The sequence below is a fragment of the Rana temporaria genome, chromosome 1 (assembly GCF_905171775.1).
Source record: "Rana temporaria chromosome 1, aRanTem1.1, whole genome shotgun sequence".
Taxonomy (NCBI): Eukaryota; Metazoa; Chordata; class Amphibia; order Anura; family Ranidae; genus Rana; species Rana temporaria.
The window spans coordinates 431,190,101-431,215,692 of record NC_053489.1 but is presented as its reverse complement, the minus strand read 5'-3'; the positions used below and the strand labels follow the sequence as shown (position 1 = coordinate 431,215,692).

At 44.2% G+C, this 25,592-nt stretch overlaps 1 protein-coding gene across 1 annotated transcript in view; it reads right to left on the bottom strand.

Annotated features, from left to right (window-relative positions):
• Window positions 1–25,592, bottom strand: part of LOC120915228 (ceramide synthase 4-like) — a 190,858-nt gene that overhangs the window by 81,446 nt on the left and 83,820 nt on the right. The window contains exons 4-6 of the mRNA XM_040325564.1: window positions 20,872–20,990; window positions 20,168–20,225; window positions 12,348–12,398 (exon numbers count right to left, since the gene is read on the bottom strand). Of these exons, the coding sequence (XP_040181498.1) occupies window positions 12,348–12,398; window positions 20,168–20,225; window positions 20,872–20,990 (228 nt within the window). The remainder of the gene's footprint in view (window positions 1–12,347; window positions 12,399–20,167; window positions 20,226–20,871; window positions 20,991–25,592) is intronic.

Genomic DNA, 25,592 nt, shown 5'->3' with positions numbered 1-25,592 from the left:
CAGGCCAAGTTAACAGTGCACTGAAATCGTGTAACATAAGTTAATGACTGTTATGGGCTTTTTTTTTAATGAGTTGCACAGAAGAATATTACAGCAACTGATAAAGCGATTACTGAGGTAAAAAATGTACGGTATTTCATAAAAGACATGTTAGGATTTTATGCACAAACATGTTTATTACTACTAGAAGAATCACAAATTATCTAATGCCCCTACACACGATCGGAATTTCCGATGGAAAAAGTCAGACGGAATTTTTTTCATCGGATATTCTGATCATGTGTGTGCCCCATCTGAGTTTTGCCTTCGGAAAATTCAGACGGACTTAGAAAGAGAACATGTATGGAACTCCGATGAAGAAAAAACACGCATTCTCAGAATCAAGTCGACGCATGCTCGGATGCTCTTGAACTTAATTTTTCTCGGCTCGTCGTAGTGTTGTACGTCACGCGTTCTTGACATCCTGAATTTGTTGTGACAGTGTATATGCAAGACAGCTTAAAAACGGAATTCCATCTGAAAATCAGCGGAATTTTTCCTGATGGAAATCTGATCGTGTGTACGGGGCAGTCCCGGACCTGGGACAAATAATAGGCCCGGGCATTTTAGATTGATCAGCCCATACAGTCATGACTGACAACTCATGGGGCCCCCGGGCAATAGGAGATTATGGGGCCCCTGTGTCCCCGCCCACCCTCAAGCCACAGCTACACAATCTCCAACTACATATTGCAGCTAAGCTGCATAGAGCGGACATTTAAATATTAACTGCAGCATAGCCTAAATGTAATTTACCAGCCCCTATCTTTACTAAAAGAACACAGTGAGTGATCGGTACGGAGGGGTGTGGAGTGTATGGAGGTGGGAGGTATGTATATGAGAGGGGTACGGAGTGTATGGCATGTACATGAGAGGGGTGCAGAGTGTATGGCGATGAGTGGTATGTACATGAGTACATGAGTGCGGAGTGTATGTTGGGGGGTAGTATGTACATGAGAGGGGTGCGGAGTGTATGGGGGTGGGTGGTATGTACATGAGAGGGGTGCGGAGTGTATGTTGGGGGGGTGGTATGTACATGAGAGGGGTGCGGAGTGTATGTTGGGTGGGTGGTATGTACATGAGAGGGGTGCGGAGTGTATGTTGGGGGGTAGTATGTACATGAGAGGGGTGCGGAGTGTATGTTGGGGGGTAGTATGTACATGAGAGTGGTGCGGAGTGTATGTTGGGGGGGTAGTATGTACATGAGAGGGGTGCGGAGTGTATGTTGGGGGTAGTATGTACATGAGAGAGGTGCGGAGTGTATGTTGGGGGGGTAGTATGTACATGAGAGGGGTGCGGAGTGTATGTTGGGGGGTAGTATGTACATGAGAGGGGTGCGGAGTGTATGTTGGGGGGGTAGTATGTACATGAGGGGTGCGGAGTGTATGTTGGGGGGTAGTATGTACATGAGGGGTGCGGAGTGTATGTTGGGGGTAGTATGTACATGAGAGGGGTGCGGAGTGTATGTTGGGGGGTAGTATGTACATGAGAGGGGTGCGGAGTGTATGTTGGGGGGTAGTATGTACATAAGAGGGGTGCGGAGTGTATGTTGGGGGGTAGTATGTACATGAGAGGGGGGGGGGGGGGATGTTGGGGGGTAGTATGTACATGAGAGGGGTGCGGAGTGTATGTTGGGGGTAGTATGTACATGAGAGGGGTGCGGAGTGTATGGCGGTGGGTGGTATGTACATGAGAGGGGTGCGGAGTGTATGTTGGGGGGTAGTATGTACATGAGAGGGGTGCGGAGTGTATGTTGGGGGGTAGTATGTACATGAGAGGGGTGTGGAGTGTATGTTGGGGGGTAGTATGTCATGAGAGGGGTGCGGAGTGTATGTTGGGGGGTAGTATGTACATGAGAGGGGTGCGGAGTGTATTGCGATGGGTGGTATGTACATGAGAGGGGTGCGGAGTGTATGTTGGGGGGTAGTATGTACATGAGAGGGGTGCGGAGTGTATGGCGGGGGGTAGTATGTACTTGAGAGGGGTGCGAAGTGTATGGAGGTGGGTGGTATGTACATGAGAGGGGTGGCGAAGTGTATGGGGTGGGTGGTATGTACATGAGAGGGTTGTGGGGTGTATGGGGTGGGTAGTATCAAATACACCACTGGCCACTGATGCATTGGTGGTCAGTGGCGATTAATTAACCCCTTTGTGCTGCATTAGTGACACCAGTGTCAGTGTTTATTAACCCTTTCATGCTGCACAATATAGGGGTTTATAAACACTGACACTGGTGTCACTAATGCAGCACAAAGGGGTTAATTAACTGCCACTGGTCACCAATGCATCAGTGACCAGTGGCAGTACATTAACCTCCTCCATGCTGCATATTATAAAATACCATTGTAAATTAAACCCCCCCCCCCCCAAAGAGTTAATCACTTTAGGCAAATAACACAGCAAAGCCACTGTGACAACAGTGCCTTAGGTAAGGTTTTTAACCTCTTCTAACTTACTTGCACTGTTGCACAGGCACGGCGCTTCACAGGTCTTTGCAGCAGCCTCTCCTCGGCTCATCCCGCCTCCCAGCCTGTGAATGACATCATGCGGCCGGGACTAGGAAGCTCCTGTCGGGCGGAGATCGCTACGCCTGACAGGGAAGACAGACAGCAAGTAACACTTCAGTCCAGGAAGTGTCCCCCTCTCTCTCCTCACAGCCCGTTCTCGCCATCCATCCCACGGCTGGAGTTCCCTCTGCATGCCTCGGCCCACAGGTACTCAGCCAAAGAGCCTGAATGGTCAGTCCACCCCTGGGGGGCGGGCCTGTCACCGAGCAACCACGGCCGGCCGGCGCTGCTCGCTCGGCAATGCCTCGTCCCCCCAGGAGTTGGAATAAGATGCTAGAAGGCCGGGAGAGGAGTGGAGGAGGCATGAGAGATCTAATTTAGAACAATCGGCCTGACAGCCAGGCGGCCTACCGGGCAAATGCCCGGTATGCCCTATGGCCAGTCCGGGCCTGGTACGGGGTAAGGGTCTGTGCACACTGGCTTAAAAGTTGCTGCTTCTACAGGTGTTTTGTGTTCTGCCTGTAGAAGCAGCTCATTGTTATCCTATGTGTCCATGCACATTAAGACGATTAGGCCTTCGTACACACGACCGTTTTCCTCGGAAAAAAAGCTCTGCCACCAAGTTACTTGATGGATTCTGTCGAGGAAAACGGTCGTGTGTACGAGGCCTAAAAAGCGCGAATCGTCTTTTACTAACACAAAATCAGCAAAAGCAGCCCCAAGGGTGGCGCCATCCGAACGGAACTTCCCCTTTATAGTGCCGTCGTCTGTATTGTATGTCACCGCGCTTTGCTAGAGCATTTTTTTTTTCACGATCGTGTGTAGGCAAGGCCGGTTTAACAAACGGGTTGAAAAAAACTTTGGGCCTGATTCTCAAAAGAGATACGCAGACTTAACTACTGTTCAGCCTGCGTATCCCTGTGCCTAACTTTGGAAACGATTCTCAAAAGGCTTTTTCCAAAGTTAGGCAGAAAATCTGACATGTGTAAGACACTTACACGGTCAGATTTTAGGATGCAGTACCGCATCCGCCACTGGGGGCATTTCTCATTGAAATGCAGCTTTGCGTATGCAAATGAGGACATAAGCAGATTTTCAAAGCATTTCATCACTGTGATTTCTGCCTAAGTTCCGAATTTGCCTGCGCAAAACTAGGGCTGGTTTTATAATGTGGAAAGTTAGTCACACATTGTAAAGGCCCATTCCAGCGACGGCATTTGGTATGCATTCCCGAGGGAGAACTCCACGGCAATTTTTAAATTCAAAACCGGCATGGGTTCCCCCCCCAGGAGCATACCAGGCCCTTAGGTCTGGTATGGGTTGTAAGAAGACCCCCCCTCCGCCGAAAAATCGACGTAGGGGGTCCCCCTACAATCCATACCAGACCCGTATCCAAAGCACGCTACCCGGCCGGCCAGGAATGGAGTGGGGACGAGCGAGCGCCCCCCCCTCCTGAGCCGTGCCAGGCCGCATGCCCTCAACATGGGGGGGTTGGGTGCTCTGGGGCAGGGGGGCGCACTGCGGGCCCCCCCACCCCAGAGCACCCTGTCCCCATGTTGATGAGGACAGGACCTCTTCCCGACAACCCTTGCCGTTGGTTGTCGGGGGTCTGCGGGCGGGGGCTTATCGGAATCTGGGAGTCCCCTTTAATAAGGGGGCCCCCAGATACCGGCCCCCCACCCTAAGTGAATGGATATGGGGTACATCGTACCCCTATCCATTCACCTGGAGGCAAAAAGTAAAAGTTAGTAAACACACAACACAAGGCTTTTTAAAATAATTTATTATTCTGCTCCGGATGCCCCCCCTGTCTTCTTTATTAGCTCTATTTCCAGGGGGGCTTCTTCTTCCACTCTCCGGGGGTCTTCTTCCACTCTCCGGGGGGGGTTTCTTCTTCCCGCTCTCCGGGGGGGGGGCTTCTCCGCTCTCCGGGGGGCTTCTTCCATCTTCTCCCCTCTTCCGCTGTTGACTCGGCGAACCCCGGTTCTTCTCCAGCTGTCCGGTGCCTTCTTCTTCAGCGCTGGCTGCCTGCTATGTTTGTGTGTTAGCTCAATTAGTAACAGGCAGCCGGCGCGGTCTTCTGTGACGTCAGGGTCTTCTGTTCTTCTCCCCTCTTCCGATGTTGACTCGTCGCCTGTTGTCGCTGTAATGATGGAAGCGCGCCTTGCATCCCATTTATATAGGCATCACCGTCCCATCATGCTCCGGCAGGTACCCACGTGGTGGGTGCACGTGGGTAGGCACCCACCACGTGGGTACCTACCGGAGCATGATGGGACGGTGATGCCTATATAAATGGGATGCAAGGCACGCTTCCATCATTACAGCGACAAGATGCGACGAGTCAACATCGGAAGAGGGGAGAAGAACAGAAGACCCTGACGTCACAGAAGACCGCGCCGGCTGCCTGTTACTAATTGAGCTAACACACAAACATAGCAGGCAGCCAGCGCTGAAGAAGAAGGCACCGGACAGCTGGAGAAGAACCGGGGTTCGCCGAGTCAACAGCGGAAGAGGGGAGAAGAGGGAAGAAGCCCCCCGGAGAGAGGAGAAGCCCCCCCCCCGGAGAGCGGAAGAAGAAACCCCCCCCGGAGAGTGGAAGAAGACCCCGGAGAGTGGAAGAAGAAGCCCCCCCTGGAAATAGAGCTAATAAAGAAGACAGGGGGGGCATCCGGAGCAGAATAATAAATTATTTTAAAAAGCCTTGTGTTGTGTGTTTACTAACTTTTACTTTTTGACTCCAGGTGAATGGATAGGGGTACGATGTACCCCATATCCATTCACTTAGGGTGGGGGGCCGGTATCTGGGGGCCCCCTTATTAAAGGGGACTCCCAGATTCCGATAAGCCCCCGCCCGCAGACCCCGACAACCAACGGCAAGGGTTGTCGGGAAGAGGTCCTGTCCTCATCAACATGGGGACAGGGTGCTCTGGGGTGGGGGGGCCCGCAGTGCGCCCCCCTGCCCCAGAGCACCCAACCCCCCATGTTGAGGGCATGCGGCCTGGCACGGCTCAGGAGGGGGGGGCGCTCGCTCGTCCCCACTCCCTTCCTGACCGGCCGGGTAGCGTGCTTTGGATACGGGTCTGGTATGGATTGTAGGGGGACCCCCTACGTCGATTTTTCGGCATGGGGGGGGTCTCCTTACAACCCATACCAGACCTAAGGGCCTGGTATGCTCCTGGGGGGGGAACCCATGCCGGTTTTTTCTTTGAAAATTGGCATGGAGTTCTCAGGAATGCATGCTGAGCGACGCTGTCATTTTTTTTTATAATTATTTGTTTTCCCGGCGCGTCTTTTTTTTTTCACCCGTCGCAACTTTAGTGTCCCGTTGAAATTCTCAAAGCCGCCCGGCGTTAATTACGTTCGCGCGCTGCACGTCGGGAAAATGACGTCACACGCATGCGCAGTACGGCCGGCGCGGGAGCGCGCCTCATTTAAATTTTAAACGCCCCCAGGAGAGGAGGACCGCCTTACGACGGCGGCACTTAAGTTACACGGCCTGAAATTTCTAGGTAAGTGCTTTGACGATCGGGCACTTAGGTAGAAATTTTAAGTCAGTGTAACTTAACTGCTGAAATTTAAGTTAGGCAGGCTTTTTGAGAATTTGGCCCTTTGTTTTTTTCTAGACCATTAAAAATTATATTTTTTACAACCCGAAAAACAGACTGAGGCCTCGTACACACGACCGAGCAACTCGTCGTAGATGAAACATGGTTTTCCTCGACGAGTTTCTTTTTAGGCTTGTCGAGAATCTTGACAAGCTTTCTTTGCGTTACACACTGTCAAGACAAAATCTCGTTGTTCTCAAACGCGGTGACGTATAACACGTACGACGGCACTATAAAGGGGAAGTTCGATTCCACTGGCACAACCCTTGGGGCTTCTTTTGCTAATCTTATGTTACTGCGTGTTAAGTAAAAGATTGGTAAGAGACGATTCGCGCTTTTCAGTCTGTTTCAGCGTGACAAATGTGCTATCTCCATTACGAACGCTACTTTTACCGAAGGTGCGCTCCCGCCTCATACTTTATTCTGAGCATGCGCGGGTTTCTAAGCATACACACGAACGTGTTTCTCGTCGAAAACCAGCCCGACGAGGAACACGACGAGGAAATTGAGACTCCCGACGAGAAAAAAGAGAACTTGTTCTCTTTTTTTCTCATCGAGTTCCTCAACAGTTTTCTCGATGAAAAACATACACACGACCATTTTCCTCAGCAAAAAAGCTCTGCCACCAAGTTTCTTGATGGATTCTGTCGAGGAAAACGGTCGTGTGTACGAGGCCTAACAGGCATATTTTAAGCTCAACATTTAGAGACGTGAAAAGTTTTTCGTAAGTCGCAACACTGCATTTGTAAGTGTAACTTCCGGTCGGAACACTGCATTCTGACGCTGAGTCCAGGAGCGGATTTCCTTTGAAGAGACAGTCACCTTCCTGAACCTGGAGAGGATCGGCTGGAAGTGGAGCAATGCTTAGCCCCTGGGATTTCCCATCACCTGACAGGGTGGATGTTCAGGCCTTCTTGACCTCATCTAACAGGGGGTCCAACAATTCTGGTAAGGGCATTTACTTACTTTTCTTCCTGGTGTGACCGTGAGGAGCTCTTCTTTCAATCAACTTTTACTTGAACTGATGGTGGACTCTTCCCTCACTTTACCACAGTTTTTGAGTCATAATCGAGAATTGGACAATTTTTATTTATACTGATTTTTTAACACAATTTTTTATTTATCAATTTAAACTTTATAGTATATAGTCTTTACCCTTTGGAGGGACATCAACCTTTATTTATTTAATTTATATACACTTGTTTTTTGCACAATGTTCATGTTGTGATTATTTAGCGCAACCTAACATCCTAGCATTACAGATCTGGGGGCACCCACAGTACTATATAGGAATTACAAAATTACATACAAGAAACTGATAGTGCTTGCTATGTGAGGAAGGTGGCAGTTTCATATGTTTGTTATGTGCACAGTGGGGAATTCCCTGCTGACAGCGGAGATGAGTCACTGGTGGTTAAAACAATGTCAGGTGGCAGCTCCTTAATAGCCATTGACTCATCCCTGCTGGCTGACAACAGGGATGAGTCAAAACGCATTAGTGTCAAAAATTTAGCAAAAACACATACAAACCACAACAAAATTACACTACATAATCGCACTGAAAATTGGATCAAATTGCAGCCAAACTAATGTTAACTGAGCTGCAAGTTCAAAGATTATTATCTCTCCATATGTATAAAGACGACAAATGAATCTGACAGTAAGGTAAATATGTCAGATACGTATGGAAATGGATTTTTTTTTTAAATTCTCCTTGAAATTCTCAGACATAGCCCGGGGTGTCAAGAAGAGAAAGCCTTTCTACTTGATCATTTAAATGTAGCTCCCTGCTCCTGTTGAACAGGCGCTGCTTTGAATTTAGTGGGGTCTGAGCTGTTATTTGACTCAGATAAGAGTGATTAAGGGCAATTTAGCCTCTGTTCCAGCCATGGATGTGCTGAGAGTATCCACTATTACTCGTCTGGGGGTGTCATTACCACCCCAAGCCAAGGGTGGCAGCAGCAAGGTCAAGGTGTATTGTGTATCCCCCTCGGCAGCGAATCAGTGGAAGTGGTTGCTCGCTGTGCATGCTGGGGAGGGGTACTTAAGGGACAGACGCCATTAGAGAGGGGTCTGTCGTCCCACATGCCTTGTGGCCCGCCTGGCCCGAGGTGCGTGTCCTGAATCCTGGTTCCGGGACCACGTTGGCCCGGGGCTGTGACTTTGTTTGTGGGCCCAGTAGTCTGGCTGGGGCCTGCCTTGCAAAGGTGATCCTGTGCTGTCCGTCCTGCGGGAGGAAGCCACTTGATGAAGGAAGCCAGGGGAGGACCTATCCTGGAGAGGGCCATGCAAGAGGCTGGTACCTTGGGAGAAGGCCTAGAAACTTCATCGAAGGATGCACCACACACCGAGAGGATTGACAGTGTTGCCTGTTGGATCTAAAAGTTCTACTAAAGCTAAGCTAAAGAGATCCGGGTGCTGAATCCTGTGGCAGAGGATTCTGGACCAAAGTGTCTCCTCATAAAGGAAGGTCTGTGGCAGAGACTGTACTTTACTTTGTGCGCCATCCCGGCTGCTAGGCCAGTGAGAGGGACCTATCCGGGTGAGCAATACCCACTCTGGCTATAGTGGCAACGAGACCTGTTTCTGGAAGCAGGAGTGTTTCCCTATATGTGACTATGCACCTGAACCTAGCCACCCTTTCCACCCCTTATCCTTCTTTTCTACTGAAGTTCTGCCAAATAAATCCAAGAAAAAGAAGTGCATTGTGTGGACATTGAAATTCTTCGGGCTCTCTTTTCACCCTGGACAGCGAGAATATAGAGGTAACGTGCCACCCAAAAATAACCAGCAGCTCCTCTGGAGGTAGTGCTACATAAAAATAAAGTGTACGGAAGCAGTTTATAAGGAAACTCAAGGGGTTGTTGGGGTAGCATTGGTTCAGATGGGCATTGACAGCAAACAAGAGAAAAACCTGAGTAATTGGTGGACCAGCACAGCAATGAACTTTCAGTCAAAGGTACACTTGGGTGTAAAGGGAGGGCTTTGTTGACTGCAATATGTCGATATAGCCAAGTTAGTCCCAACAGAAAAATAATTGCAGTTTGTGAAATCAGAAAAATATTGATTCTCCCCCATGGGGGAGAGTTCATTTGTAAAATGGATAACTCCTGGAATGACTCTCGCACAGACATATGATACCAGGAAATGTGTTCAAAAGGGTTAAAGCTAACTACTAATTCATAATCAAAGTCTGGTAAATGAAATTGCTGACTTTGCTGGAGCGGTAGCTTGAAAGGGCCAGGTACTGTTTTAACACAAATACTGGACCAAAAAGAGTATGTGAAAGCGTACACAGTGTCAGAGTCTGCATAAGTCAATTTGGGATTTTTAGGCTTTTACTGAGAAAATCATGGAGTATCTGTCAAGGATATATTCTAAAGCCATTAACAATAAACCATTAGTCTATCTTAATGGAAGGCTTGTAGCTCTAAAATAATATAGATGGCAAGATTGGCAAACAATACCTTTCAGGTGAGGTATGACACCATGTGGGTCAACTCACAATAATGTGGATGTAGTGATTAGATGTCCACTGGAATCACTAATAGGGGAAGATGAAGATGATTGGGAAGCTTCTGAAGCAAAAAAAAAAATTGGCCACAATAGCTCATGTACAGATGGAAAACCAACACTTCCGAGGTTCCAAAGCAAGACAGTAGTAGTGAAGAGCAAAGGGCAAGAACAGAAAATTGCTTCAGAAGCAGAACACGACAACAGCCAGTAAAATGTTTGTGGAAAGCAAAGCCTTAAAGAGAGTTTGCCTATTAAAAAAGTTAATGTGCCATTTAGATTGCAGGTTTTGTGTGTAGAAAGGTTTCTTTGCCCCATTAGATATTTCTAATGCAAATATAAAAGTTGTATGAGAGAAAGGATTGTAGAGCTATGGAAAACCAAAATGTATGCATGTTGATACTACTGCGGTAGAAGAAGTGGGTCTGTGTTGGATTTGTAATGCGACTCATAGAAGGAATGAGAAATCTCCGTACTTACCCTACATTCTTAGTTTCCATGGGATCTGTTGATGATGAACTTCCTGCAAGTACAAAAGATTGCCTTTGGCAATAGATATGTTTAAGTGCTTACTGATCATCTCATAAAGTGGGCTGACGCTGTTCTTCCAAATCTTTTCTTGCCCAAGACAGATTCATTCAGATTAATAGACCTGCTGCAATTAGCTAACTTATACACTGAAAAGCCAACCATGTCATACCATCCACAGGGTAACACTGCTCGCAAGAGGCACCATCAGATGTTGCTCACAATATGAAGTATGGAGAGCAAGAAAAAAATTGTTGGAATGCCTATTTACCTTAGGTAATATGAATGTATAATATTATTGTGACAGACCCAATCAGGACAGTGGCTTTTGGAAGGGATGGCAGGGTGGCCTCCTGCCTACTGACTATGGGCCTTGGCTTTTAAGGGAACACTACTCTTTGGGAGATGAGTGCCTGGGGGACAAGTGGCATGGTCTTGTTTCTGATTCAAGTCTATGTCTCCCCAAAACACACAGACTCTAGTAACTGGAGGACCCATATACATATTTAGGACCTCTATGTCCAAAACCAGCAATGACCGCTTTAGATTGGGATACTCAGAGCAGATGTTAATATCATCAGCTCAAAGTAACCTGTCTGGGGTCTCCTGATATAATCTGTTTAAGGTGTTATGTGTTGAGTGTCTTTGTCCAATTGTGTGCCTCCTAGGTGTGCATTCCCATTGTTAACTGAGTCACCTATTGTTTCGGTCTGTCTGCTCATCTTGGAGATGAGATTAATATTGTGTCCACGCTACCTTGTTATTGAACTATTGTGGGATGTCATATGTTTATGTTGATTAGCTTACTGATATTATGTTGGCTGTTCCTTAGCTTTGTTAATTATATTCCTGTTTACAGTTTGTATTGTATATAATAATGTGATCAGGCTCACCTAATATTGTGTAGTATATAAAGAAAGAGAGTTCCAGTTTGCATTTAAGCTTTTGTCAGCTAGTCTTGGATGGTCAGCTGTATTATCTGGTTCTAGGTTTACAGACTGGAGGAAGCTATATCTTGATGGAAGCACCCAAGCTGGGTGCTGGACAGTTCTCTCACAATATGGTATACAGCACTGCCATAATAGAGAGGTACAATAGTGCAAATAGTTCCTACCGTTCCAGCAAAGAAGCAATATAATTTATGTGATCACCTTGATTATTTTGAGTGTCAAGTTCTTGCTGTTTGTAGGACATTTAGCTCCTATTTCATTTACTAATGAAAAATAAAGTGAAAATAATCATGGATCAGATATTTCTTTTTGGTGGGTTAAATAAAGATGGATAGAAAGGAATCCATGTTTGTATTTATGTATTTGATACTGTATATTAGCTAATATTTTATAACTATTTAAATTACGGTATAAATATTTTCTCTGAAACAATGCTATAGGCTACGTTAATAACAGGAGACCTGCTTCTTCATTACACATGGTTTTTATCACTGTGGTCATAGGCAACTATACAGGAATTCTTTGACACAGCACTTTACCTATGACAACTTGATAAGAAACAATATCCTTTAGCAAGGAACAATACATTTCACATTAATAATTATGCTACCAAAATTAGTGTGTGCTGAAATTTGCCCCCAGCATTGCTCCTGCTTCTTCTTGCCGGAGGCTGCCATTTTTCTGAAGCCCAGAGTCCCTGAGCAGAAATACATTTCTAAGCTGTCAGTAGAATGGCCTCTAATGGCTCTGATGTTTGGCACAATGCTAAAAATGTAAAGCAACTGAAATGTGCAAAGCAGGGTGAGACAGTGTATTACTGAATTTTAGGCACTTATTTTCAATGTTTTACATAGCTATACCTACAAAAGGATCCAGCCTAAAGTGATCAAGCAGGACTTATTTTTTGACTAAAGTTCCACTTTAAGTACATGAAACATTCTGGGTAAAACGGAAAGTTTAAAGAAATGCATTCACACAGTTTGGGAGTAGGGACATGTTAAAGGACCATTAATAAATTCATTACATTTCAGGCTATTTATTACTATTGGAAGTTTCCCCATTGCTATCCAGAACACTGCTGAAATCATAAGAGCCCTGGTTGGCTAACGATTCAAAAAGCCAAATTTGAGAAAAAAAAAATCCCCCATGTGAGAGAGACCTTAATGTCATGTATATCCTCATTAAAAGATTTTGGTTCTCACCTGATAGGGATAATCTGTCCAGAATTCCCTTTGGTCCCAAAACCATGGCTTCTGAAGCAATACAAAAAGAAAACGATATATTTAAGCCATTGACAAATAAAATATAAAAGATAACATTGAAACTAAACTCTTTCAGACATATTAAAAATGTAATGCAAAAATAGTAATGTGCAGGAAGTGGCGCATATTCTATTGTTCAGACAGAATCAACAGGTATGAATAAAAACATAGAGAAGGTATACCGTATTGGGTTAGTATGTAGCTGCAGTCTTTCTTGAACCTACTACAGTGACCAAGCAGGAAACTGGCTCTCAGAAGAAGAGGGGTTGGTATCACCATAGTTAAACTTAAAATTTAGGTTAAAGTGGTATTAAACCTAAATCCAAAAATGTAATATACTGTATTACGGCTTACCAATTCTTAAATGTGGTGGCTGTATTCGTTTTCTCTTATCAGGCTTTTTCCTGTTTTCACCTGGTGATTTGGCCAGTAACACATCTCTTGTATTATAGTGCCCCCACTCTGGACAAAGGAGTACTGGGGCACAGCAGACAGCAGCATTGTCAGTCTGTGGAGGGGGGTGTAGATGTACTAGCAGATTTAGCTATACTAACAATCTGAATCCAAACTCCAGCTGACACTGTGGTTGCACAAGCAGTTATAGGATTTTTTTTTCTTTTTTGGGATAAAGATTTTAAAGGAATAAATAAAAGCTGATTATTGTTGGCTCCCTGTCAGTGATAAATAGTTTGTGTCAATGCTTGGAACTGATATGTTTGCAAGAGAGCTTGTTTTTTTAAAAAAAAACAGACTTACTGGCCAGATCACCAGGGAAAAAAAATTAAGGAAACAAAAACGTAAAAAAAAAAAGTATGCATCTAACATCTAACAATTGGTAAGCGGCAATATTATAAAAGTTTGTAAGGTTTAATGCCACTTTAATTAAAGGATTGGATATAACTTTCAGAGAAGAATCTAACATTTCTAATATACTGTAAATCAGTTAACACTGATGTCTGCTTTCCCTTGCAATAAAAAAACATTTTCTTGGTCCGCTAAGGCTCCATTCACACTAATACGTTTTTTGATGCATTTTGCATTTTGCAGAAATGCAGGGAAATTTTTTAACATGGCTTCCTATGGAACAAGTTCACATCAATAGTTTTTTGGGCCTCTGCGTTTTTGGAAAGGGTCGGGGACTCTTTTTCCTGCAAAAAGCAGCGTTTTGCATGTAATAGAATTCAATAGACCTGCATTTACCTGTTTATAGCTGGTTGTTAAAGGAAATGTGAAAAAAAAATGAATTGCCAGCTTAAAAAAAAAAAATGTAGAAAAAAAACGCAAACCGTGGTAAAAGTGCGGTAAAAATGCAGCAAGCACCGCAAAAAGCACTTCAAAAATGCTCAAAAGCAATATGCATAGGTGTAGGCTTGATTCACACCTATGCATGTTGCTTTTGAGTGTTTTTGCAGTGCTTTTTGCGGTGCTTGCTGCGTTTTTCTAAACGCGATATGTGTTTTTTTATTATTATTATTTTTTTTGCTGCCAATTTAAAAAAAAAATTCACATTTCCTTTAACAACCAGCTATAAACAGGTTAAAAAAAAACCGCAAACCGCAAATCGCGGCAAAATCGTGGTAAAGACAAGGTACTTGTGTTTTGGATGCAGGTCCATTGAATTCTAGTACATGCAAAACGCTGCTTTTTGCGGGAAAAAAAGTCCCCCTACCCTTTCCAAAAACGCAGAGGCACAAAAAAGCATTGATGTGAACATGTTCCATAGAAAAACCATGTTTAAAAATTTCCCTGCATTTCTGCAAAATGCATCAAAAAACGTATTAGTGTGAATGGAGCCTAAGGCCCCTTTCACATTGAGGAGTTTTTCAGGCGGTACAGCGCTAAAAATAGCGCTGCTATCGCGCCTGAAAAACTCCTTCACTGCAGACTCAATGTGAAAGCCCGAGGGCTTTCACACTGAGGCGATGCGCTGGCGGGAGACAAAAAAATCTCCTGTCAGCAGCATCTTTGGAGCGGTGAGAGGAGCGGCATGTATACCGCTCCTTCACCGCTCCTTCCCATTGAAAACAATGGGAAACCGCGGCAATACCGCCCGCAATGCGCCTCTATAGAGGCGCATTGCGGGCGGTATTAACTCTTTATCGCCCGCTAGCGGGGGTTAATACCGCACCGCTAGCGGCTGATACCCGCGGCAATTCCGGCGGTATAGCGCCGCTATTTTTAGCGGCGTTATACCGCCACCGCAGCTCCCGCCCCAGTCTGAAAGGGGCCTTAGTCCTTATTGTTCTAGAAAGAATTTGAATGAGTATGTTTTAAAAGAAAAACTACCTCATAAGTAAGAAAATGGCATTACAATGTAAATGTTCTGCTTACTTAGTTTAGGCGGTGTTTTAACCTAAACTTAATATTTTAGGTTACTAACCTATTACCTTGTATTTAAGAAACATATCAGCTATATTAGACATAACCACTTCCTCTCTGAGTTCTATCACATGAGAAAGAAGATTTTTTTTTTTTAAATACAAAGCACATTTACTTCCTTTTGTCACTACTTTCAGTTTTTTCAGGGTTAGAAGATCTGTAAACATTGTATTGATGTCTGTGGCCCTGACTGGGAAATATCTCAGAGCGACACAAACATCAAAACAAACCTTTTTAGCATGGTGAGAGCCGATTCACACTGGGGCGACTTGCGATCCGACTTCATGTCGCCTCAAGTCGTCCCAAGTCGCGCTGTAGAGAAAAACAATGGAAGTGAATGGGAGCGGTGTTAATACACACGACTCAAGGCGATCCGACTTCAGAAAAGGTTCCTGTACTACTTCAATCCGACTTGTAGGCGATTTGTACCCATAGATTTCAATGGAAGTCGCCTCAGAAGTCGGATCACTGTCTTAACTGAAGCGACTTTCCAGGAAGATAACATACATTTCTCAGGCAAACCTCTCCCTCCCCCAGAGCTGATTGTTGTTTTATTGGCCACTGGAAAGTCTCCTGTCCTGGAGACGACTTCAAGTTGTGTTGTAAATCGCCCCAGATCGCCCTGTGGTTCATGTTCAAGTCGTGTCGAAGTCGCCTCTGAAAGTCGCGCTGGAAGTCGTGTCGCCCTAGTGTGAACCGACTCTGAAGGTTTAGAACCTTTATAAGGATTTTACCTTTGTCTCCATTGAGCTGATTTCCCCTCACTTCCTGTCCATGTGATAGATGTCAGACAGAACAGGATGTGAGAGGAAATCTCCTCTACAGAGATAAGAACAGAACTTCAAACCTCAGAGGTTCGGAGCCTTTCTCACTCTTTCCATAACCAAACAAAATTTGCATTAGGCAGTATTGTTCATCTATATTTTTAATGTTTTAAATGTCACTCCCAGTTGATGTATTAGACATGTGTATTCGTTTTCGTCCGAATGCATTTTCGTCTGAATTTCGGGTATTTTCGTTTTAACAAACGAAAACGAACGCGCAGAATCCAAAATCTGAAAGATCTGACATAAAGAAATGCTTTATTTTCGTTGCTACAACAGTTCGATATAGATAGGAGATTCGACATGACGCTGACAATAGCAATCTGTGTCTATTGAACCTGGAGTAAGTGCCTAACCTTAAAGGAGTTGTAAAGGAAAACATTTTTTTGCCTAAAATTAATGTCTGCAAGGTAGACAGACAGAATAGTGAAATGATTCTGTTAAAAAACGAGTAAATACCTAATAAATTCCTTCATCTATATCACCTCCGGCGTTCTAGTTTCTGTTCTCTCATTCACTTCCTGGTTTGTGTAAGAACTACATTTCCCAGTATGCATTGCGGCATGCCCAGTAATTCACACCTCCTTGAAGTCTCTAACACGTAGAGAGCGTCCTGCCGCACAGATGTAGTTCACAGGAGGGGGCGAGCACGTCACTGACCACCGCAGTAAAGCCTCCCTTAACGGTGGTGAGTAACAATTAGACAAGCAGGAAGTGAACAGAACAGAGAAGAAATAGAGCAACTTATGAGCAAAAACGAACAATGAGGAAGTGAAAAGAGGAATGTCTGCAGGTAAAGGATGCTTATTATGAAAAAAAATGTTTTTCCTTTAAAACCCCTTTAACTCTATTAGTCCAAGATTATTCTACATAGAGAGGAAAGATTCTACATAGAGAGAAAAGATTCAACATTATAGAGACAGAGGGCCAGATTCAGATAGGTCAGCGGATCTTTAGATCCGCGTAACCTATCTGTTTTACGTTACGCCGCCGCAAGTTTTTGAGGCAAGTGTTTTATTCAGAAAGCACTTGCCTCTAAAGTTGCGGCGGCGTATCGTAAATCCCCCGGCGGAATTCAAATTCCGCGGCGTTGGGGCGTGTAAAATTTAAATCAGGCGCGTCCCCGCGCCTAACGAACTGCGCATGCGCGGTCCGCTAAATTTCCCAGCGTGCATCGCTCCAAATGACGTCGCTAGGACGTCATTGGTTTCGACGTGAACGTAAATTACGTCCATCCGTATTCACGAACCACTTACGCAAACGACGTAAAAGTAAAAAAACATAGGATAGGCCGCATATAGCAGGGGTAACTATACGCCGGAAAAAGCCGAACGCAAACGTCGTAAAAAAAATGCGCCGGGCGGTCGTTCGTTTCTGAATCAGCGTAACTCGTCATTTGCATATTCCTCGCGTATACAAACGGAAGCGCCACCACGCGGCCAGCGTGAGATTGCAGCCTAAGATCCGACGGTGTAAGTCACTTACACCTGTCGGATCTTAGGGAGATCTATGCGGAACCTGATTCTATGAATCAGGCGCATAGATCCGACCGACGGAACTCAGAGATACGACGGCGTATCAGGAGATACGCCGTCGTATCTCTATCTGAATCTGCCCCAGTGTTGGGGTAAACCATTTGACATGAACGACGAAGATTCGACAAAGCAGCGAAAAACATACAAAGGTCAAATCTATCATTGGTGTCTGTCGAAAGTTCTAAGAAGATTCGACAAGCAGCTAAACTGTACGATGCCGCAATCGTACATTTCCAGTCAAATTCTCGGCCCATAGGCTATAGAAGAATTTGAATATTGGTTGACTAGTAATAATAATTTATGAATATAATTATTACTAGTGTCATACAACATTAGAATTCTTCTATAGCTTGTAGGCTGAACATTTGACCGGAAATGTACGATTGCAGCGTTGTACTGTTTAGCTGCTTTGTCCAATCTTCTTAGAACATTCGACAGATACCATAAGCCTTCAATAACAGATTCGACCTTAATCAATTCGGATTTTCGGACGAATGCATTTTTTAACGAAACAAAATAAATAAAAAATGAATTTCGGGAGTAACTAAATAAATAAATTTTTCGGTCAAAAACAAAATTCTAAAACTAAATATTTCAGTGTGCACATTTTTTTTAACTAAGGGCTGCCATTACAGTTGTCCTGATACTAGTATCGGTATCGGTATCAGGACCGATACCAAGCATTTGCCCGAGTACTTGTACTCGGGCAAATGCTCCCGATGCTTCACCCGATACTTGTACTGTCAGCGGTGATCAGTGCATGAGGAAGTTACCACGCGATCACCGCTGACTGTCTCATGTCCTCCTCCAGCCCCCCTCCGTTTTGCTGCAGTCTCCCTCCCTCTGTGTCCCCCGTGTTTCTCTCTCCCTCCTCCCCCTCTGTGTATTCCGCCGTGTATTCCTCCGTGTATCCCGCCGTGTATTCCTCCGCGTATCCTGCCGTGTATTCCACCGTGTATTCCTCCGTGTATCCCGCCGTGTATCCCGCCATGTTTCTCTCTCCTTCTGTGCTCCTCCTCCACCCCCTGGAACTGTCAGGATGGAGAGCGGAGGTAGGAGCCGGTAAACCTGGCTCCTTACTGCTCTGAATGGACAGAGTCAGTGATCACATTGTAAACTGTGAGTACAATGTTTCAGTTTATGAATGAAGAGAAGATGCTGTCTTCACTCCTTTCATTTTCAGCACAGCTGAGGCTGCTGAGAAAGGGACTGGGGAATCTGTGTCCTATAGTCCCTTTCTCTGTCTCAAAGGGGAGATGTCAGAGGTCTGTTAAGAGATTAAAAAAAAGTATCGGTATTCGGTATCGGCGAGTACTTGAAAAAAAGTATCGGTACTTGTACTCGGTCTTAAAAAAGTGGGACAACCCTAGCTGCCATCAGAGCATGGTTTTTATATGGGTTCTAAGAAATAAAGCATACTGCAGTGGGTCCCAGACACTGCCTGTTTCTGTATGTAGACTTAACCAAACTGGGAATAAATATTTTAAATTTTTTGTAAGATTGCATGCTCTTTATTTTTTCTTTATGAGAAGAGCTACACACACTTGTGCACTTGAAAAAGTGATATGATGTTAACTAACTATAACTATTAGTAACAAATGATATGTGAATTGGCCTGATTTTGGTTTGCAAGCTGCTTGTTGAACCCACCACAAAGGCCAAAAATTGGGAACTTCAATCCTAACTGCATTGAAGTCTATAAGGTGTAGTAAAAGGCTGAAAATCCTGAATATAAATTCTGCCAATTTTTAAAGCCAGTAGGCAAGGACTTGTCAAGTAAAGGACAGGGGAAGCAGGGTACCACCATGGGGACATGTACCAAAACATAACACATTTAAAAAAATGTTCAGCAGGGAAAGCCGTAAGAGATAGATGAGGCAGTTTTTACCATGATGAATGTACTGAATTTTGACAATGACAAAGATTCACATTTAAGTGTATATATTTCACAGAAAAAAGGGAAGACACATTGTGCTGACTCCATACATAGGATTTAAGCATGTTGGTAGGATGTGCTTTGAAGAGGAGGGACAATATTAAGTTTTAATCCAAAAATCAACATTAGAGTTTATTTCCCAAGAAATGCCAGATAAGTATTGTACGGATTCCATACACAGTATTTAAGCACAGTGATTAATAAAAAAAAGAAATCAACAGTGTTTTTTTTTCACAGAAAAACAAAAACAAAATTATTGTGGTGAGTCCATGCACAGAATTTAAGCACTTGTACTAGGACACATTTTGAACAGGAAGGAAAACAGTCCACTTTCACACGAAAAAACAACATTAGAGCATATTTATTTCAGAAGGCGACAGGAGATGGTAATGATGGGAGGCCAGCAGCAGTGTCGGAAGCTGGAAATGGCGACAGATGATACTGCAATCAGACCAGCAGTGGTAGAAGCAGTTGGTAATGGTAGCAGGTGATGGTATATTATTACACAGAATTTATTATATATGTGACAGAACAGCAGTGGCAGCAGGAGCAGATAATGATGGCAAGCCATCAGGGATGGAAGGAGCTGGTAATGGTGTGCAGGAATTGATAATGGTAGCTGGCCAGTGTAGCAGTAGATAGTAATAGTGTAAGGTATATTAATATTTAGGGACCAGATTTTAAGCAAAAGTTTAGTCACTAGCATCAGCTGCAGGAGTTCTGTAATAACTGCTGATCCAGGACTGGTTCATTTACATAAAAGTGAACCAGTCAACTTTGTTGAGGCAGGGGGATTCATCACATTGTTACAAAACTGCCCACTGCACTAAATCCCCTCTCTGACTACACACTATCCAATTGGTAAGCCAACAACTCCATATTCTAAGTCTGAACAGTGGTCCAGCAGGTTCAAAGGTTATCTGCATCTGCCTTGGCCCCCATATTATTGTGCACATATTATCTCCTATAGGTAACCCTAGCCAGTATAGTAGGGGGCCCTTGGTTTGGTGTGGGATCAGACTGTTTATGGCCATGTTGTTTTAACTTCTCATTCAATATTCAGATTATAACACAGACTATACTCACATCGATAAGTACAGAAACTCCAGTAAGGAATGATATCAAGTAGATTATAAATCTCCAGCTGGAAAACAAAAAAAAAGTGACAACTGGTTTATGCTTTCCAGATAAAAGTGCAAGTTAGTATAGTCGTTCTAAATGAATTATACTAATTCTTCACATTGTGTTTATATATTTTAGTATAAAAAGTTAATTTACTTTAAGCTTCCTTCAATATGTAATCAAAGGTATCTTGAACTTTAAACAAGATTGTGAAAAAAAAACTCCATGTTGCCCTTGTGACTAATGGAAGGTGTTCCATTTAAATGCCTGTTAGTCATCTATTTTGTGGCAAGTCAAAAACAGCTACAGGGACACAGCGGGCGCAGCTTTTGCACCAAATAGGCTGGACATGACCACGTCCCTTCTTGGCACATCCGTTATTCCTTCCGTTCTTGGTCATTTTGGATTCGAAGGCACACCAAGGTTCAGGCCTGTGGACGCACCTCCAAGAGCACCTCCCAAACCAATGTAAGGAAATCTGCTCAGATGTCTTGTCAATAAACTGTTAAAAATTAAACCTAGAAAACTTTTGAAAACTACCAATGTCTTAATGTCACACATCATGCTAAAGGAGAATATTTGTATCTGTTATTGCATGTGTGTCCTTGCTGAATATGAATTCCATAGGCCAAGTACCCTGATAGGGCATTTTGATGCTGTCCACTCACCTGGCTTCACAAAATTTTTTGGTTGTGCTTGATCTGTCTTGGTTTCGCCTATATCGGAACCAATGTTCAACTTGTCGAAAGTGCATGTTACATTCAGCTGACAAACTGAGGATTTCAAGCTGGAACACAGATAACACTGACATGTTAGAGAGAGAATCAATGTTTTCCTAAAAGACAAACAATTTAATGAAATACCAATGCAAAACAATTATTGAAAAATGAGAAAATAACAACCATCAAATCTGGGTTGTGCTGCAAATATAGTAAATTCTGGAGCAGAACACAAATATGCATATCGTGACAGGGCTGTGCGAAGTGTGACATGGTGTGAAAAGGGTTTGTGCCCAAGGTGCTTGTATTCTTCGGAGGAATTTTTTTTCTCTGTTTTCTCAGTGGTTAGTAAAACCTAGTTTGGGACCTGAAGCCTGGAGATTTAATAGAGACTTGGGTAGGATGAAATCTCCAATCCTGGGTTCTAGTTTTGGGATCCACCCTAGCAGACAGAGGAGTCTCTGTCCAGAAGTCAGGAGGGCACCATTAGAGACAGTTGGGAGCCAGAGCAGCAAGGGGCTGCTATCTGTATGGACAACGCTTGTGTGTGAAGACTGTCTGGAGCATACAGACAAGAGCCTAAAGTGTAAGGCCAAAACAGCAGTGCTCTATGTGTAAGCCAGGAGGCTGAATGTCAATTTCTTTTCAAGAGAGAGAAATGCTGAAAATCCCATGCAACGGAAACTCATTGATTTTGTTTTGTTGAACGTTTTTTAATAAAATTGGGCAAGAGAAGCCCTTAACAAAAAGAAATGCCTCCCTAAAACCCTACCGTTTGATGCTAGTTTTCACAATATACAGAAATATTGGTCAGTGTTGGGAATATACTACATACAATTAATACAAAAGACTGCCTGCCCTAAAGAATTTCATACAGTACCCCATAAACACTTAATTCACAAATTGAGGTCTGTTGGCATTGATGATAGTATATGTACCTTGATAGATAACAATTTACAGGAGCGTATCTGGAGGGTTATGATGAATAGCATATCTTCTGAATGGTCTGAAATTGTAAGTTGGGTACCCCAAAGCTCTGCCCTGGGACCAATTCTGTCTAACTTTTTCATAAATGATACAGAGATTGGTATAAATAATTCAATCTCAGTTTTCTGATGATACAAACCTAAGCAGGATAATAACTTCACAACAGGATACAGCAACTTTACAAGAAGACCTCAGTAAAAATGAGGGGTGTACAGCTACATGGCAAATTAAGTTTAATATTGAAAAATGTAAAGGAATGCACTTTGGGGCTAAAAATATGAATGAAAGTTACTCACTAGGAGGAGCACCTCTCGGGGAATCTAGGATGGAAAAGGATCTAAAGATTCTAGTAGATCACAGTGAATACATAAATTAACAGCCTAACAGAATATAAAACACCAATTTGACAAAGTACTAGAATTTGTTTTTGGTGCACTTAACACTTTATTCATTACAGGTATAGAACTTGCTAATATTGTCACGGTCAATAATTTACAAGCACATTATCACGTTGATGTTTTATATTCTGCTAGCGCTGTTAATTTATGTATTCATTTTTTACGTTTCTAGCACCTTTGTAATAGCTGCTGTGGTTTATTAATTAGCATTGCAGCAATCAAGGCTAGCAGACTATTAGCATCCATTAAAAAGAGATAAGACAATAATCCTATAATTTTACAAAACTCTAGTTGGGTCATATACAGTGGCGGCTGTTGCTAAATACTTTGGGGGTGGCAAACGAATGACACCCCCCGTGGGAAACAAACGGCGGGCGGGAAGGCAATCTCCACAACCCCCCCCCCCCGTGCGGGAGATGGATTGCAGACGGGAAGGCAGCAATCGCTGCAAGCACACCAATGACCACCCCAGGTGTTAGATGAATGAGAAGGTGGTGGAGACTAACCTTAACATAAGAGACAGGGGGAATGAAGAGCCAGGCCATTCTCCTCTCTGTTTTCTTTGGGGCTGAACAGGAATTGTGTCCTGAGACACGATTGGTCAGTGTGTCCAGAGACTCCCTGGCCAATTAGGGCTCCGGAGCTGCTTCCTGATTGGTTTGGGAGGAGAATCAGGAAGACAATAGCGAATATTAATTTGCTATTGTTACACAACTGGGTGGGCTCAGGGCACAGGGCCGGGTGCATGAATTAGGAGGGTGGCGCCCCTTATGGACGGGCCACCACTGGTCATATATTGAGTATGCCGTTCTGTTCACTAGTCCTGAGGAAGGATATGCTGGAACTGGAGAGAGCCCAGAGAAGGGCAACAAAGTTAATAAGGGGGCTGTAGGACCTCAGTTATGAGGAACAACTACAAATATTAACCTTGTTCCCGCTGGAGAAGAGATGCATAAGAGGAGACATGAACACAATTTACATATATCTAAATGATGATTCTAGCATAGGGCGTAAATTATACAATCTTAGGTCTTATAGTAGTTTCATAGTAGATAAGGTTGAATAAAGACAATAGTCCACCCAGTTCAACCTGTGTAGGTGCACATGTGTCAGTGTTTATAATTATTTCCCATATCCCTGTATGTTGTGTTCTTTAAGATGCACATCCAAGAGCCCCTTAAAAATATCAATTCTTTCCGCAGCCACCACCAATTGTGGAAGAGAGTTTCACATCCTTATTGCCCTGACATTGAAAAAAAAATGTGCAGTTTAAAGGGGTTGTAAAGGTTTGTTTTTTATTTTCTAGGTTTAGGTGTGTGCAGCCTATTGCATTAGGTGTACACTCCAAAGCTCAAACACACATAACGTTGTGAAAGGAGCCATATCGGACTGGAGGTTAGAAGGCTCGCTTTGGGCCAGGAGTATGAAAGAGCAAAATAGAAAATAAGTGCTGTATTGAAAGTGATACAAAAATAATGTATGATATACTCAAGTATCAAAGTGCTATAATGTGCCAAATAAAGTGCTGACATAAAATCAATTTAAAGAGGTTTTAAAGGGGTTGTAAAGGTTTGTTTTTTATTTTCTAAATAGGTTCATTTAAGCTAGTTTGGTTCACTTTGGTTTAAGCATTGTTGGTTCACTTACCTTTTCCTTCAATTTCCCTTCTAAATGTTTTTATTCTTTGTTTTCTTTGTCTGAATTTCTCACTTCCTGTTCCTCCTCAGTAAGCTGTTCAGTAAGCTGTTCTGGCTGACAAACCACCGCTCAGATGATGGTGGCAAGTTTACTGAGGAGAAACAGGAAGTGAGAAATTCAGACAAAGAAAAAAAACATTTAGAAGGGAAATCGAAGGGAAAGGTTGGTGAACCAACAATGCACTAGCTTAAAGGAACCTATTTAGAAAATAAAAAACGAACCTTTATAACCCCTTTAAAGCGGGGGTTCACCCCCTTCAGTACAGATCCCCCCCCATTCAGTACAGATTCCTGCCCCTTCAGTACAGATCCCCCCCCACAGTACATATTTCCCCCCCCAGTACAGATTCCCTCCCCTTCAGTACAGATTCCCCCCCCCTTAGTACAGATCCCCCCTTCAGTACAGATTTCCCCCCTTCAGTACAGATCCCCCTCCTATTAAGTACAGACCCCCCCCCATTCAGTACCATAATGTACCTGTACCTCAGACGATCCTGACATGCACAGACATACACAGGGGACTGGTCGGGTCCCCTGTGTAGACATACTGGAGGAGGGGGAGGCGGGCCACTTCACTATGCTCGTGCCAAAACAGATCAGAGCAGCGACCACGGAGAGCAGGGCAGGATCTGACGGGTCACGGGTGTCAGTTCAGTGCGGCTCGCATCCCAGCAAAGCCACTACCTCAGGTTCCTTTCTCTGTGAGTCTTCTGGAATTGCGCGCCGCTGCCTAATCCCTCCCACTGTCTCTGAACCCGCCTGCTCAGCCTCGCTAACTCTTCAGTAGGGGGGGGGCAGACGGACGCCTGCTGCTCCACTGCCTAAGGCCCCATGCACACGAGACGCTGGTAAACGTGTGTTCAGAGGCATTTGGACAGCTTTTTCAACTGCCCCTGAACACATTCAATGTTATCCTATGTGTCCATGCACACAGTCAAGTTTTTCTGCGTTTTTCGGCAGTTGCGTTTATGCTCGTTTTTTCAGAAGCAAAAAAATGTGTTCAGACGCAAAACGCTGCTAAACGCGGAAAAACGCGGTACCAGCATTTTGCCGCAATTTCATTTATAGGCATTTTTAAAGGTGACCTATTTTTTTACATTAGAAATCTCAAAAATGATGGCAAATGATGAAAAACCATTCAAAAACATAAAAAAATGTAATTGCTTGCATTGCATTGTGGACAAGCCACAACTTGTGGCAGGTGACGTGGCCAGGTGATGTGGCCAGTGGACAATCCACAACTTGTGGCAGGTGACATGGCCAGTGGACAATCCACAACTTGTGGTAGGTGACGTAACCAGGTGATGTGGAAGGTGACGTGGCCAGGTGACGTGGCCAGTGGACAATCCACAACTTGTGGCAGGTGACATGGCCAGGTGACGTGGCCAGGTCATGTGGCAAGTGGACAATCCACAACTTGTGGCAGGTGATGTGGCCAGGTGACATGGCCTGGTGACGTGGCAAGTGGACAATCCACAACTTGTGGCCAGGTGACGTGCCAGGTAATGCGAACAGGTGACGTGGCAGGTGACATGGCCAGGTAACATGGCCAGATGATGTGGCAAGTGAACAATCCACAACTTGTGAC